Here is a 17,647-nt window from a genome sequence, read left to right on the forward strand (position 1 = left end):
TTGCCTGAGAAATAATTTTTTTTGCACCGTTGGTATGTTAAATTTCACAGAAACGAAGAAATTAGATTGGTTTTTTTTTAAAACGAAAGAAAAGTATTTTGAAACCATATAGAGTTTTTAGAAAAATTGTCAGCAAACAAATGACAACTAATATATTTTAGTTCGCGGGCCACAAAAAAGGGCCTCACTGGCCGGATGTGGCCCGCGGGCCGCCAGCTGGTAACCAAAACTGCACTACAGCATTCTGCTAACTGCACTACAACATTCTGTCAACCTTGCATAATTAAAGACATGAACGAAAAATGTCTACTCTCTCTCTATTAAAGAAAACCGTAACTGAAGTCTGATTTCAAATTTGTGTCGGTCAGAACTCAGCTTTTTCTATCTTTGTTGTCTGTAAAATATTATTTTAGAAGCATTTGTTCCATATTCATTGTTTATAACCTTTCAATTTTGCTTTTTCAGAGAAGCTCCTCAATTCTTCAGGAAGAGAATTAAGAAGAGCTCTCTTTTCTTTGAAGCAGATATTCCAGGTATTTCACATTAATATTTAATTGCGAAGGGTTATAATAAAAATCTCTGAGTTATATGAAAAATAAACAATTAAATAAAAAAAAAGAAAGCAGTTTTCGTATTTTTCAAAAGAGGAAAAGTAAATAAATAATTGAATGAAGCGAAAATTGTTCTTTTGAGTAAAATGGGGCTTTCAATTATGAAGGTAGTTGTTGTGACAAACCGTTCATAAAGTGAAGACAGGTTTAAATTTTCTGTTTTAATACTTTTTGAACAAATAACCCAACATTCAAACACAAGAAAACATGCCTAGGCGGCGGCTGAAACTGGACTAATCAGTGCCCATTAGGCCAGACTAGGCCATGGCCTGGGGCCCCCAATGATTAGGGGCCCCCTTATAATGGATTTTTTAAAAATAAATTTCAAAAAATCAAGAAAAACAATGATTTTTTAAAGAAGAAAAATCAATTTCAAATATATATTAATAAAATGCGATAATTTTTTTTACATAATACGATCATTTTTGTGAAGTGTTAATAAATTTCAAATTTTTTTCAAAATGTTATGATTATTTTTTAGTTCAAATTTAACAAAGTAAAGTAAAATTTTATTTATTATTATTTATTTTAATTTTAAATATGCTTTCTTAAATGAAAAGATATATAAATGCTTTTAAATTTGAATAAATAAAAAACATAGGAGAAAAAAATTCAATCTAACGGCCCCAAAAATTTGAATGGCCTAGGGCAGTGTTTCCCTAAGTGTGGTACGCGTACCCCCAGGGGTACGGGAACAGTTTAGCAGGGGTACGCGTTCTTATGCGAAATATCTTGCAACAAACGAAAATTTCAAAAATTTTTATTTAAAAACAAAGCTAGCCATGAAAGTTTACGATTACGTATTTTTCTATTGGCAATTTTTTACAGAGTTAACAGTTAATCAGTGGTGTCAATAGCCAGTTGTGATTTGTACCTTTTGTGCGATTTTTTATAGTAAAAAAATCATTCATTTTTTTATGAGTGGTACTCAGTGTTACGAAAAATTTAGAAAGGGTACACAAAAGTCATCAGTTTGGGAAACACTGGCCTAGGGTTCCGTGTACACTTAATCCGAATATTTATGATAGCACTGCTGCCATCTATGTACAACTAACTCATTCAACACTTTTTTTCAAAAAAATGAGTGACTAATTTGAGAGTTTTGAAGAGCTTCTGAATGACGAAAACTAAATTTCATTAAAATTGTTTGGTTACGAGTGACCAGAATGAAGAGATACCTAAAATGCTTTTAAACGAAGTTAAAAAATGCTAGAATTGAGAAAGGTACTTTATTTGCGTCGCACTACAGCTGCACAGAACTTGGCGACATCTGGGAAACATCTCTGAGAATGATCCGAAGACATGCCATCACACTTTTGATCCTCTGCAGAGGAGATGGCTCCCCTGTTTTGGTAGCCCGACGACCTACGCCTCGAAGTCGAGCACTTTAAGGTAGAACAGTTTAACGAGGACCGATACAGCGCACCCTCGGTCCCTACGCAGGCTGATCAAAGTGGTAAAACACCCGCTTGACATCGGTGTTCTACTGGGAACCGTGTTTTTACGATCAGTGCACTGCGGGACAGAATTGATAAAGAAAATTGAATTGAAAAAAAAAAAAGGAAAACAATGTGAGAAGAACACAAATAAATGCCTCATAAAGAGACATACTTTAGGGCAGGGATTTCCATCTTACATGTGGCCGGGGGCCGAAATTAAAAACCCCAGTCAAATGGCGGGCCGCAACTTAATCAAAATTTTATATAGGACTCTTTTTATGTTTGAAGGAAAATTAAATATTATTGTCAGATTTTTATCAAAGTTTTTTCAATATTAAAAAGCAAAATAACAAGCATTACAAATATGACTTGTTACGTATCATTTTGAATATTCCCTTAATCAGAAACTTAGTCACAAGAATTTTTTTTTTTTTTAAATTTTAAGTTTATGATAAATTAACATTTTTTTCCGTCTTATTAAGAATTATAGCAACAACAACAAAAAAAATTCTCGAGCATCTGAAATTAATATTTTTTTTTCTTTACCGCTCATGCGATATTCAATTTTAGGAATTTAAATAAAACATGATATTCATTCCCTCTTTTATGGGTTTTTAAACTTACAAATGTAAAATAATTTCGTCCAAAATGAGTGGCCTCAAGAAGTTAAATGGAAGAATTTCTTCGAGAAAATGTCTGATACGCACAATACTGAATTATATTCACAAAATACAAAAAGAAAATGAAATAAAAAAGTGCAACATACACGATTATTCTTGTATTCGAATAAATATTTTCTTGGATGCAAAATCGGAGAAATAAATTTTTTCGCACCGTTAGTATGTTACATTTCACAGAAACGAGGAAATTGGGTTTATTTCAAGAAAAGTATTCTAAACCTAGATTTTTCGAAAATTGTCCGCAAAAAAAATGACAACTTTTAGTTTGCGGGCCACAAAAAAAAAACTTCGCTTGCTGTCAGTTGGTAACCACTGCTTCAGAGCTATATGAACGCATACTATAATGAAAATATGTGTTCCTCTTCTTAATTTTTAGATTTAATGATATGATTTTCATGTACTAAGAAGCCATCCTTCGTTTCGAGGTGCAAAAATATTTGTGCAGATAATATCTAAAATTATTAAACGAGGCATAAAAAACTACCTTGAAGAATAAAAATGTTTTTTTATTTATTAATTTTTTAACGAATTTGGATTTTTTAACTCTTAAAGTTAGGAAGGCAGCCTTGAAAATAGGGTCTCTAGGTTGGCAATTAAGCAGCCGGAAATTTGGATCGCTTAATTTTAATTTCATATACTGAGTATTTAATCAAATCTCTGAAACTATTTGAGATTTTAAATGATTAGTGCACCCAAGTATAAAATTTGCTTATGCCAAATTAATTTTCTGTAAATTTTTTCATAATTATCTTTTATTCTATATTTTAATAAATTATTAAATATGCTGATTTTTACGTCATTTTCAAACTTGCAATTTTAAATGTCAAAATGTTACTGCTAATGCTAATTATTTACGTTTTAACTATCTTTAAAAGAGTAAAACATTTTACAGTAATAAACAAATAGTGGAGCATCGTTTATACGACGCCGAAGGGACCACCGAAAAACGTCGTATAAACGATAACGTCGTATAATCGATTTTTACTTCTAAAACTGAAACTAACTCTGTTTTCAGTTAATTTTAATGTTTAGCGTGTTGATTTGCATAAATTTCTAAATTAGACAAAGCAAAACAAACAAATAACCAAAGAAGAAAAATTGCAGTGAGCAATTTGAATGTATGTTACCTTTAATTATATTTTCTTGCTATTAGTCTCTACAATGCAATGCTTTGAATAGCGAGTTGAACTTACTGCTTTCTATGATGAAATTTTAGATTTCTAATCACGGCCAAATCTAATGGCTGAAGTGCACTTGTGCAATTTGCAGGAAAAAAGAGAGCTTTTACATTTTCCAAAATAATTAATATCGATGGGTGCGCTGGACATTGGTCGATGAATAGCAAAATTTTTATTTTTTCCCTCTTCATAACATTGTCAAGTTTTTTCAGTCATTTAGTAAAAATTACGGTCGCCATCCAAGCATTCTTGTTGGCACCCTTTTCTGTGTCACTCATGTTGGCAAATTCCGCCCTTTTTTAAAATACACAAGAAAAAATAAAAAATTAAATAAAGAACAAAGTCTAAAAATCGACGTATAACCGATTCTGTGCGTCGTATAAACGATATATTTTTACATTAAAATGAATAGGAATGATTTGGGACCACGCTAAAACGTCGTATAAATGTAAACGTCGTATAAGTGATCGTCGTATAAACGATGCTCCACGTAAATAAGAAAAGTAACAAAAATTACAGTAATAAAAATGATCTTACAATGAACAAATAAACAAGTACTAATTTTTAAAAATTTTTTTAAGTCAATTCCTACTTTAGGTCAGCAAAGAAAAATTTAATTTTAGTTGCTTTTTATTGAATAATTACAATTTTTTCTCCCTTCTGAAACTAAAATTAATTAATTAAATTTAATGAACAAATTATTATTTGATAAAAACCGTATTAACATCAAGTGTTAATACGATACAAGTTTAAAAAAATATATTTGAACTTGAATGGATGAATAAAAAGAATTTTATAAACGAACAAGATATTGAAAATTTGAACAGAATATATAAATATATATAGGGAGAGAGTGAAATAATAGTAGGAATTGGAAAAAAAAAAAAAAAAGCACGTGATATCAGACAACTATAAAAGTAAAAATTTGGTGACGTGGACCACACGTGGTACCACGTCATGTTCTTTATCGAATTTAAAAAAAGTTTGTTAAAAGTTGTTAAATACTTTCTATGTAAGCTAAAAGCGGACTTTTTGATTCCTTTTAAAGCTGTCGAGTTGCTATGGCAACGTTACTTCTTCTTTTTGTGGAACAAAAAATGATCGTCTTAAAATTATTATGTAAATAAAATGTTGTTATTTTTTACTAAAAGTTGCAGTCAGATTTATTTTTTAGAGTAGAAGTAGAGAACGACGGAATATTTTACTTTCTGATAGTCTCGTAACATCTGACACAGCGATTGTAAAATAATTAATTATATAAATGTGCTCAATAAACTATTTTTTAGTTCAAATGGAGCTATAAGTTAGAAATGATCACTGTTATCTTTGAAATATGTGAGAAAACTGAATCGCTCCTAGTAAAATTTAAAACAATGACTAATGCTTAACTTCGTTTTTCGCTCATCCCTATTTGCTTAGTGAATTATTATTTGAAAAAATTATTTTAACATCAAGTGTCATCCACTACAAGTGTAAAAAAATGTATTTAACTTGATTGGTTGAATTAAAAGTATTTTATTAACGATTGAAAATTTGAACAAGATGTAGGACACTAACTCTGAACTTTCGTGATCTGGCAACTGAACAAAGAGTTTCAGTTTAGTTTTCTGTAACAAAGAGATCCAGTTTAGCTTTTGTGTTCTACTAGAGATATTTGTCTGTAGTTGTGTTCTAATATTTCCACGAATGTTACTTACTTGTTAAACGTTATATTAAAGTTGTTAAGTTTTAAGTCCCTCCAACTACACATCTGTCTGAAACAAATTGCCCAACCATTTGGGTCTTACACTGTTTATTTATTATTTTTTTTAAACTTGTATATTTCTCAAAATAGACATACTTTCTTGTTTTTGCTTATCCATATTATTTCTTTTGTTAGGATGACAAAGATCTTGTCCATGAGTTTGTCCAAAGTGATGGCTTGGCCTGCCTCATTAAAGTAGGCTCAGAAGCTGACCAAAATTACCAAAACTACATTTTGAGAGGTAACTAATTATTTGTTTTCATTTGTCAAATAAAATGCGTATAAAATATCATTATTAAAATAAAGATTTGTGTAAAATCAATGCAACAATTATATCACACTATGATTTATTCTCTAATGATTGCTTTTTTGATACTATGGTGCTGCCATCTATGAGCTGAACATGTTATCCTAAAGTAACCCCACTGAAGGACAATTTAAAATGAAAAATCGGCATAATGACAGACTATCTCTATTTTTTCTTGTTTTTTACTTTTTGTAAAATTACAATGCATTTTTTCCATTATTTTTTTTTTTAACAAATATCTTTTATTTAAAAATACACCCTTTTAAATGTTTATTTTTTTATAATTTTAAACTTAAAATATGAAAAATGCTTTCAAGTTGTTTATCAGTTAATCCTCCTTTTTTTTTTAGTTCACTTTTTTTTCTAGAAAATTTATACACTGAGATTGTTTTTTAGCGTAGAGCTTTTCTTATTTTACGAAAGCTTCAAATTTTTCTGCTATTTTGATAATGAGGGGAGAATTACTTCGTGAAATATTCACATAAAATAGTATAAAAGAGCAATTTAAAATTTGAGAATCAAATTCAGATACTACATAATATTACACAATTCTTCCTTCTCCGATATGCACTCCATGTTGCTCTGGAGAGGTCCCTGGACTCCCCAAATCTACTCCACCATCCTACTCTGGGCAAGACTTTTCTCGCTGAGCGTTATTGGGAGGCTAGGGATATGTTAGATTAAAGAACTCTGTATCAGCATTTTTTGTTGTTCTTTCTTTTTACTTGTTTTCTGCTGTAACTGTTCATAATCTGCCATTAGAAGTAAAATAAAAAAAAACTTTTATAAAGTAATATTGCAAAGTTTGATAAATCTTAACGGTGATAAGTGAATGCCCTTTTCTGTGAGAAAGCTTGCTGCCCTTTTTTATTTCTAGGGAGAACACTGACTTACGTATGGTAATAATGTTAGAAAATAATGCTTTAAAAATACGAAGGGCATTTTTTTGAAAAACTGATATGTTAATTGCGAGTTACTTTTTTGAATTCCTCTTGGGAAAAGCCTTTATCCCTGGTGCGTAGCGTTTGTAAAAAGTGCTTATTTTCATTTTTTAAAAGCTCTTAAAGGTGCTTTTTTTATTGGGTGCTTTTATAAAGTGCCTAATTTTCCCTTTTCGAAAATGAGATTTTTTTTTCTATACCATGTCGATTTTCACTACGTATTATGCAAAATTGTGGTTTTCACATAGTTCTATTCAACATTTTCACAATTCATTCAAACACAATGCATTCCGGCATACCGTCGGTTCGTAGCTTATGCAAGCGCCAATCATTTTACGTGTTTGATGAAATAGCTGGGTTCAGTGAGATTCTAGCACTCTCATGTGCAACTCTGCTGCATTTTACAAGATATTCTCCATTTCAGGCTTCATTTTCCACCCTCTGAGAACGAACCAAAAAAATCTCTTGGTCTTTTTTAGGGTGGCTTAATCGAGAAAAGAGTTCTTTAACAGAAGCTAGTTGTATTATCATGATCATGTAAAGTCTTTGAAAACTATTTTGCGTTTTGTTAATGTATATAGTGCTTAAAAATATTCGTTTCAGTACTTAAAATGTGCTTATTTTTTGTTGAAAGATTTGGCTAGGCACCCTGTTATCCTCCATATTGGTCCCTGATGTAAACAAAAAGACTTGAAAAAAAAAAGCGGCTCCCAATAAAATATTTTCTACACACACTTATTGGTTTGCATTCTTTATGATTCATTATTTATTTTCTGAAGTACAAGAATGAAACCTCTACACATTTCATATAAAAAATAAATGTATTAGCTATTGTTTACAATATCCTATTTTTCTGTGTTGAATGTTTTTATTTTATTTTCAGCACTAGGTCAGGTGATGCTGTATGTCGATGGTATGAATGGAGTGATTAAACATATAGAAACCATTCAATGGCTCTATTCTCTCATTTCATCTAAAGTGAGTCCTCTCATTCAAATTTAAGCATGTAAAGTTTTTATTTTAACCCATTTTAAGCCATTTCAATAAATATTTTTTATTAACACCTTGACAAAAAAGTATCTACAAAATAAAGAGGTTCAATTCTTTGTATTTTGCAGTATAGGCTGGTGGTGAAGACAGCGCTGAAGCTTTTATTAGTTTTTGTTGAGTACTGTGACTCTAATAGTCAACTTTTAATGAACACAGTGTGTGTGGTGGACTCTCAGAAAGGTACTCTCTCTCTCTCTTTCTAGTACTGTGTGCTCATTATAAATGTTAATTATATAGAGTATTAATTGTAAACGTTCTTTGCAGGTGTCAAAGCGTGGTCTAATATCATGAATCTCTTGAAAGAGAAAGACTCTGCTGATATGGAACTTCTAGTCTATGCTGCAACTCTCATAAACAAGGTAAACCTGCAAAAGGGATCATCTCATTTTTGCAACTAAACGTCGTCCTAAGATAATTAATTCATGTTGGATAGTCAGGGGTCTGTTTAGAAGAAATTTGGGTCCGTTACGGACACTTCACAAAACATCTTTTCGTGAAAACGGACCCTTCACAAAATATTTTAACTTAAAAAGGGACCCTTCACAAAATATTTTAACTTAAAAAGGGACCCTTCACAAAATATTTTAACTTAAAAACGGACCCTTCACAAAATATTTTATCTTAAAAGCGGACCCTTCACTAAATATTTTATCTTAAAAGCGGACCCTTCTCAGATTTGTTTATCTTCATTATTGTTTTGTTAATCGAATAAGCCCTTCCGAGGATGGGGGGAAGAAAGACAAATGCAAACGAACTAAGTTTTGTCTTCGGCAGAAGCTGCTTCCTTTATTCGTCCGAAGTGAATATTCTGCGTTGTGCAGTATGGGCTAAATACCAAATATTTGTATGTTGCATCTCTCATTGAGTAGCAGCAATGGCTGTTTATTTTTGAAAATTTAATTTGCTTTAATTATAATTTTATAGTGTTGAGCATAATCTTGTATGTCTTTACAATTTAAAGACTCCTTGAAAAAGTTTTTTCGCAATAACAAGACCCTATTTGCACACATTCACAGAAGCAGGACCCTGGTTGAAAGAATTTCACTTGGAGTTTATTTTATATTCACAAATTACAAGTCATTTTTTCACAATTTTACAAAAACGGACCTTTCACAAAATGTCTTGACGGACCCCTGATAGTTATATTTTACTTGACAGAATCGTTCAAACAAAGCGCATTTATTCTATCAAAATTTGAGAAGTGTATCATATCATATAAGGATCACATCATATCATATCATATAAGTGTATCATATCATACTTCATATAAGGATTAATTTGAAGTTACCAGAAATATTTTATAACATTTCCTCTAATAGTTATAGATATATATATTGTAAGTAATAATTTTAATTCATAAGTTCCAATGTACAAATAATACTTTCTTAATGACAAAGTGTTTTTTTAAAAAATGTATAAATAATGAAATAAATCGCAAATTTTCGCAAAACTGGTGCCCTGAAGATTGTTGATTGATTCATAATATGTAATATAATTTAATAACTACATTATGTAATCAAATATGATATGTCATTCTATCGGTACACTATTTCCCTCTAGGTTTAGAATTTTACATAGCCATTTTGTATTCATTATTATAATTGTATGTAAAATTACGTATACTGAACATAACTATGGATGCAATTTGTTTTTGTAAATGAAGAGAAAAAAAAATGTTCGGAAAGAAATTTATCTCATTCACTATTTAATAAATGTAAAACTATGTTAAAATATCTTAAAAAAATGTTGTAATAAGTTATTATTACATGATTATTTTTTAATATAGTAAACAAAAAAATGAACGAAAAATTCATTTTGAAGCTCATAATTATGTAAATAAAAAGATTTAATATAATTAATTAGTTAAACTGGTATAAGTAGGTTTCATTGTAAAAAATGTTCACGTCCAAAATTAAAAAAAAAAAAAAAAAGAAATTTGAAAGAAAGGCAACTAAAAAGTCTTCCAGTCGAACCCAAAAAGGGGAAAAAAGAGAGAGAATGAAATAAATAAAACTATTTTCAACCACAATTGAAGTCCCTGAGGCTATTTAACCCCAAAGCTCTTCAAAGAGCCCCTGTCCTATTTCTCCCCCTTCTAAATAACCCCTCCTTAACTTGAGGTAAGAGAATGAAGACAAAGGCGTGGCTTACGCTCTTTATGCAATTTTTTTTAGTATTTTTCTTTTCTAATAACACATTTCATAATTGAAGAAAATAATTACGCATTATTTCTTTTGGAAGCGTGAAATGTTGAGATTCTGTATTCAAAAATAAGGATTTGCTGCATGAATTCAGATGAAAAACGGATTTCTAGAACTCTATTTATGATATTTCCCCTCCATTAAAAATTTAATATTTATAGTAAAAACTTTTCATTTCAAATTCTCTTTCACTTCCATTGCTAATTTAAAGTAGAAAAAATGTGAGTTCAGACAAATCTAGAGTAAGCCAGGAAATTTCAATTACTGAAAAGAAATTATAAGTTCTCTTCCAATAATTTGCTTGCATTTTTATATTTTAAATTTTTTTTTTATATCCAGCTCTTGAAACTTCGTGGCTTACTTTAGGTTTGTCTGAACTCACTTTTTCTCTACTTTAAATTAGTTATGAAAGGAAAAGTTTCTCCCAAGCATGGGATCCTCTTAAAGCTCGTCTGGTCCGGGATAGCTCGATAGGTAGGGCACTGGGCCCAGGTCCAAGAGGTCGTGGGCTCGATCCTCGTCGACCGAAGACTCCCCACCTAGTGAATGGAGACTGATACACGTTAAATCTGTCGAGTCACAATGTCCTCCATGTTTCCATAACAAACCATGCCTCTGGGGGTACTACTCCGGGGGTTTCGTTGTCTTCCGGATTGGCTCAAAATGACAAGGCTATGGAATTGAACATCAGTATAGGGTGCGTAGCGTTTTTAAAAGGTGCTTATTTTCGATTTTTAAAAGCCCTTAAAGGTGCTTTTTTTCATTGGGTGTTTTTAAAAAGTGCTTCATTTTCCCTTTTTAAAAATGAGATTTTTCCTTTACTATGTTGACTTTCGCTTCGAGTTATGCAAAAAGACACAATTCAAATTGTTCTATTCAACGTTTTAACATTTCATTCAACCCCAATCTATTTTGGCGTATTGTCAGTCCGTAACGTAAGAAAAGGCCATTCGTTTTACACGATTCAAAATTTCATGATTTTTGACAATTGTCAAAAACAATGCTAAAAGGTTTTTTTTTTTTTTTTTTACATTAAAACAAGATAAAACAGTAAATTGTCAAAAACTTTAAAGCCCTGCCTAGTTACGGTATTTTTTTAAAGTGCTTAAAAATATTTTTTTAGTGCTTGAACGATGTTTATTTTTGCTTGAATAATTTGGCTACGCATCCTGTTAGTAGTTGTTAACCCAAAATTGGGTCGGCTGTTCAACGACGGTTATAAAATAAAATAAGGCTCGGATCCATGGGCACCAGCTAGTCTTGGAAGTAAATGTGACCGGTGCGCATTGTCACAATTGTGTTCGTTGGTCTCCAAATTATAGCTCTCACTTGACCTTTCTTTTTTTTTTGCAACAGTACTTTTTTTTTGGATAGTGGACATTGTTTTGGTTGCAATTGTTCAATGCAATGGAAGGAATTGCATTGAAAGAATTAATTTTGTGTATATTTGCAGACTCTAAATGGTATTCCTGATCAGGATACTTATTATGACATAGTTGACAGTTTGGAAGAACAAGGAATGGAAAATGTTATTCAGTATTACATGTCAAAACAAGGAACTGATCTCGACCTTCTACAGCAGTTTCAAATTTATGAGGTAAGTAGTAGTTTCTCCACCAGGTGACACTACCAAAGTTTTCCTTATTGACTTCAAACAAAAAAAAAAAAAAAAAAACTATTTGCTTGAAGAATTTAAAAATCTATTGTTTATGAATCAGTTTTCATATTTAACAGTATTTGCTTAAAAAAATTAGTATGCTGTGGGTAAATGTGAATTCAATATGTGTTTTTCTGTAGTGTATGTATATTAGTATGAAATTTGTCAAGTTGACCACTTGTGGTACATTGTTTTAGTGGTCACCTTAGACAAGTGGGCAACTTATGGAGGGGGTGGGTCATTGTTTGCTTTTTCGTTTCCTGTATCATGTTGCTATATATTTAAATTTTTTTTTTTTTTACTTGACTTAAAAATTTTATTTAGCAAATAGCCAAATGAATATCTTAAGAAATGTGTTTAAACCTGAATGAACTTCAATTTGTTACATATAATTCTAATATTTAACCACCTTTTAAAAAAAAATTATTTCGTTAGTTATCCATGTGAAGTGTTTAATAAAAATAATTTCTTAAAATATCAGAACACAAAAACATGTAATTTGAAAACTTTAACAAAACAAAATTATTTGAACACTTTTAAGTTTATTACACTTTACTGTTATTACTACACTTACAAACCTATTTGTTACAAAAATATTCCCTTATTGTTGTTTGAAGAAAGAAATTGTTGAAAGAAATGGTCAAAAGCTGACCCACTACAGTTTCCCCAGATGATCAACTCACAAAAGGGTTTAGATTAGCTTTTTACACTATTTCACCAAACAAGTGAAATTTCATAATACTCCTAGACAAAATTTACTTATTTCAGTGGTCAACATACAAGATAGACAGGTGATCAAGTTACAAAGGTTTTGCTTCTTTATATTATATAGGAAAAATTCCGTTCTTGATAATTGAGGTCAACTTATGCAGGTGTCCAACTTACAAGGGTGATCAACTTGGCAGGTTTCACTGTATTCATTAAATATGAATATATTTCTTTCACAGTTCTTTATATAATTATCAAATTAGGTTTTTCTATATTGCATAATCATTGTAAAATCAGTTATTTAATTGACTTAAGAAATTCATTAAATTTATTATAATATTTTTGCTTATTTAAAAAATAATAATATTAAAGTTATCTCAGTGAAAGGTATCTCTAAGACAGGCCTTGAAATCTCACTCAGCTTTAGATTTGTTTAGTTTTTTGATGTTTTTTTTTATTGCATTTCTAAAATGTTTCCACTTTTTTCTATTGAAACAAAAAGTTATCAAGTTTAAATTTTTAGTAATTTTACTGTTAATTTCTTAAGACCTTCTTTCTTTTTATTCTTTAGGTAAAAAAAAAAATATTTAAAAAACTTACTTTTTGATCATAATGAGTTAAAACAAATGAAGAAAAGGGGGTTCTAACGATGAATAAAAATTTCAAATAACTAAGTCGGATGAAATTATTGTGAGGAATAATATTTAAATGACACCCAAACTTGTTTTCCTTCAAATGTACTTAGTAATATTCAAATTCAACATTTCTTTTAGGCTGTTTTAAAACAAGAAGATGATGTTCCTGACACAAAGCCAATACAACTGGACGGAAGATACAGGTTAAAACTTTTTTTTATTTTGTGTTCGCTTTCTTTTTGCATGCTCTTTTCCCCTTATCATTCAAGATGTGTAGTTCTTATTTTTCTGATCGTAAAGACACGGTTCCAAGTAGAACACCAAGCATCTTTGACTACGGTCAGTGAGCGGGTGGGTGACCACTTTGATCATCCTGCTTCAGGACCCAGGGTGCATGGTATCAATCCTCGTTAAACTGTTCTGCCGTAGAAGTGCTTGACTTCGCACGCAGTTCATCTGGCTACCAAAGCCATACCCTCTGCAGAGGATCAAAATTGTGATGGCATATCCTCGGATCATCCGCAGGGATGTTTTCTAGACTGTCGTCAATAGCCCATTGTGCAGCTCTAGTGCGACATAAATAAAGTACCTTTAGAGTTCTTTTAAAATTAATAGGGAAAAATGATGGCGAGTATAAAACAAAAATTATTTATTACGAATGAAACAAGATTAAATACGTACACTAAAACTAAAGTATCGTAACATAACCAGAGCGTTTATTTATGTCCGCTCACATCCGTATCCCCCGTTCCACTGACTGAGGATGGTGCAATGCGCAGAGGGGGGGTTGCTATGGTTACCTGACAGTACCCAGGGCTGATTGTGCTCCAGGAAAAATCCAGATTTTTCGCTAACAGTGATCAGGAGGTTTCCGGGGATCGAAGGTCCAGACGTTTAAAAAAATTCATTGATAACAGAAGTTTCCAGAAATCAAATTTTCAAAGGTGGAACTTAAAAACACAGTTTATTTTATTTGTTTGTAAGGGAGAGCCAGAGAGATACTTTATAAGCTTATATTCATGATTAATATTGATTTTTTATCAGTAAATAGTTGTTATAATCATAAACTCAAGAAAGAAAGACATATTTATAAATTTTAATTACTTCTCCAAGTCATCCTAGATATGTGTAAATAGTATAGGTATGTGTAAAATTTTAAATATATTTTAAGTAAACTAAGAAATATTGAGAAAAAGGAAGAAAACCTAGTTTAAATTTTTTTCTATTTAAACCATTTTTCTTTTCTTTTTTAACTCAAGAAATTTTCCGGAATTTTGACTTAGGCTCACAATCACCCCTGAGTACCTATCATCTTATTTTTCTGATTCAAAATATTTTGTCCTGTCGTTTAACTTTTTGTGCGGATATTCCATATTTTTGTGTTCAGAGCATCTATGACACTTGTGTGTGTTCAGAATTTTCTAGAACAGTTTCATAGAAATAAGTTTTAAGAGTAAAAAAAAAAAAATCAGATTTCCATATAAAAAATTTTTATTTTAACTAATTATGCTAGTAAATTTCCAAATTCAATTTTTCAAATATTAGAACCATCTACTAATTGCATCCAAGGTTTAAACCGATAACTTTATGTGCAAGATGAAATAGTCCCAAACTTTTTGGTAATTCTGTCATTTCATGAAGAAAAAAAAATCAATTAACATTTTTATGTTACAAATTTTATTTTTACTGTGGGGAATTTTAGAGTCATATGTATGGTGGAGATTAAACGTTTCAAAATAATTGATTTGGCTTTTTATCTAATTTTCAAAATGATTGTTTCCATTTAACATTACAGTGTCATAGAATTTTTAAATTTGTCTTGGAGCCTTACTTTAAAATTATTTGATTATTTTTCAACTTGATTACAAATTTTGATTAAACATTGTGAGTAAATATTAACTAATTGATACTGATTGTTTTTGTTAATGCCACAGTACTTTAAAAATTTTCTTCGTTGATCTCTAACTTTTATGCTTCATTAAAAATTATACTAGAACCTGTTAAAACTTTCTATTCTAAACAAAGCAGTTAGAATCTAAAGATAGTTTATTTTTATAATTTTTCTGTAGTAAAATTTCCTTTTTATGGTCAAGTAGATCAAATTATAATTCTTTTAGTATTTTGCTTGTCCTTAAAGTGTTCTAGTATATATAAGCGGTTTTCTAAAAAAGTCCCAATTCTTTTTGTAAAATGATGTCCTGATTTATTATTTGACCCAATGAGGCCTGCATAACTGCATTTTACGAAAGGGAAGCCACTACTTTAGGCACCAAAAAAAATCATAAATTCCTATAGATAAACAATAAACTATACAACATGTTGTTTCAAAAAAATGCTGAATTCTATTGCATATTTTTTTGAATCTATTCTATAATGTATATTTCAAAATGTTGCGTTTTCATATTTGATCTAACAATCGTTTAATTTCCTAGTTCAAGCATTTGCTTTTGAGCGCCTTAAAGCCAAAAAATAAGGAATTTTATCAATCTGGAGGAATTTTATTCAAATACTTGAAAATTAAGACAATGGGCTTAATTTGAGGTACTCTCCCATTGCCTTGGTTGCTACTTAAATTCTAGTAAAAAAGAATTTACGTAGTAACCATATTTACAAAAGCATATTTATCATAGTGCATAAGCATTTTACAAAAATGATATTTAAAACCATAAATTCTGACTTAAAAAACTCAAATTAAATTAAATTCAACTTCCTTAAAAGAGGAAATACTTTATTTAACATTTTTCGGTCCATTCACCAACTATCTGGAGTTACTTTGCATTCATCTTTCTTTTTTTTCATAACAGTCTTACATTTAAAAAGATAATTTTATTTATAAAATATATATTTAACATACTTTTGTGTTAGAAAATTTTGTTTAAATGTGAATCGTATTAGAGTAAGTGACTACTCAGATTTGAAAAACTTAACTAACTTAACCCATCCTAGACAAGTAATGTCAATTGGATAAAAGATGTTACTAAAACTAAAAAAACATTTAATTTAGGGAGATTCATTTAAAATTTTAAAAAACAACAGCTATTGGTAAAATACTTATTAATTTCAAAAAAAAATTACTTAAATTTCACTCTGTGTTCATGCACTTAAGGAGGAGAAATATTTTGATAGTGTACTTGAAAATAGTGTAATATCTATCTTGTTGTTCTCTGCATGTAAATAATACAATATAATTGAACATGTTTAGACAAGTGCCCAGAAGTCGGAAGTCCATGTCGGATGTCAATGACAGGAGAAAGAGTCGACGTCACTCTTTTGGGACCCTCAACAGCACTCCCGCAACAGAATCACCTCACAGTCGCTCCCTGGAGAACACGCCCGAGGAATCTTCCTACCACTGGTAACAAACATTATTAAATGAGTTTAATTATGGAATAGAGTTCTATTGAAACATTTTTCAGACTTCTCAAATTTTTTTTTTTGTCTTGAACTCTGAGGCTAACAAAGAATTTCAAAGGTTTTTTCTTTTTTAATAAGTGTTCCTTGCCCACTTCATGCGAATCCATACTCACAGCCTTCCTGATCAGCAGGTATTTAGCTAACCCTTAATTTCTTTTTAGAACCCTTTTTTTAAATATAAATGTTGAAATGTTTGATAAACTATAAAAAAAAAGTATCTCGTTTTTAACTAAGTATAATATGGCTGATTTCTCTTTTAAGAGCAGCATTTAATTTATTCTGGAATAGCTCTGTGTGAGAAATGTTTTAAGTACAGGCTAAAGAGTAAAATCGTGACTGCCCTAGCCTGCATCAAAAAAGAGCGTCTTCAGCTTGACTGGAACAGATTGAGGAAGATCATTGGTCTTCTCACTGGACAACTGCATCCTCAGGAGACACCTATACGTTATGGGTATCGAATCTGATTCTCTTTGTCGAGGTTGTCATCTCAAGGAGGAAACTTATTGTCATATACTTTGTGAGGTATATTCTGTACAAAGATTTGATCATTTAGGGCAACATTGCATTAAGGCCTGGAAATTACAAGATATTCTTGTCAGCTGTTTGCTGAACATATATATATATATATATATTATTTATGTAGTTATTTTATAAAAAAAATTTTTTTTTTAGTGCTCCTCACACTACTGTATTAATAAATTTTGCTTTGGCTTTATTGATACAATATCAGAAAGCACTCTATTTTGCGGATATAATCGTGTGGGCTGAAGAAAAGATTATATCTTTTTTTTTCCGGTTTTTTTTATTAACAATTATTTTTTTTTTTTTTAAATAAAATGTTGTTTGTTATTTTTTTACTTATTATTTCCCACCCCCTTTTTTCATATGTCTATTATTTTTCGTTGTTTTATTCTTCATTTTGAACTTATATATATATATATATATATTAGTTTTTTTGTGTTAGTGGAAGTTTTAGGAAAATATGGAAAAGTTCCTATTCTAATACTCTAGAAACTTAGTTTTGTACTTTACAGAAGAAAAACATTCCAGAAATTTTTTTTAAATCTTCTGATCGAATTGAT

The 17,647-nt window shown here is 30.4% G+C and overlaps 1 protein-coding gene across 1 annotated transcript in view; it reads left to right on the top strand.

Annotated features, from left to right (window-relative positions):
- Fhos (Formin homology 2 domain containing) overlaps positions 1-17,647 on the top strand; it is a 262,345-nt gene that overhangs the window by 210,432 nt on the left and 34,266 nt on the right. The window contains exons 8-15 of the mRNA XM_087149345.1: positions 466-533; positions 5,788-5,893; positions 7,784-7,878; positions 8,019-8,130; positions 8,215-8,309; positions 11,605-11,748; positions 13,290-13,354; positions 16,354-16,506. Of these exons, the coding sequence (XP_087005471.1) occupies positions 466-533; positions 5,788-5,893; positions 7,784-7,878; positions 8,019-8,130; positions 8,215-8,309; positions 11,605-11,748; positions 13,290-13,354; positions 16,354-16,506 (838 nt within the window). The remainder of the gene's footprint in view (positions 1-465; positions 534-5,787; positions 5,894-7,783; positions 7,879-8,018; positions 8,131-8,214; positions 8,310-11,604; positions 11,749-13,289; positions 13,355-16,353; positions 16,507-17,647) is intronic.

This window comes from Parasteatoda tepidariorum, chromosome 8 (genome assembly GCF_982258835.1).
Source record: "Parasteatoda tepidariorum strain Cologne lab strain chromosome 8, Ptep-v5.0, whole genome shotgun sequence".
Taxonomy (NCBI): Eukaryota; Metazoa; Arthropoda; class Arachnida; order Araneae; family Theridiidae; genus Parasteatoda; species Parasteatoda tepidariorum.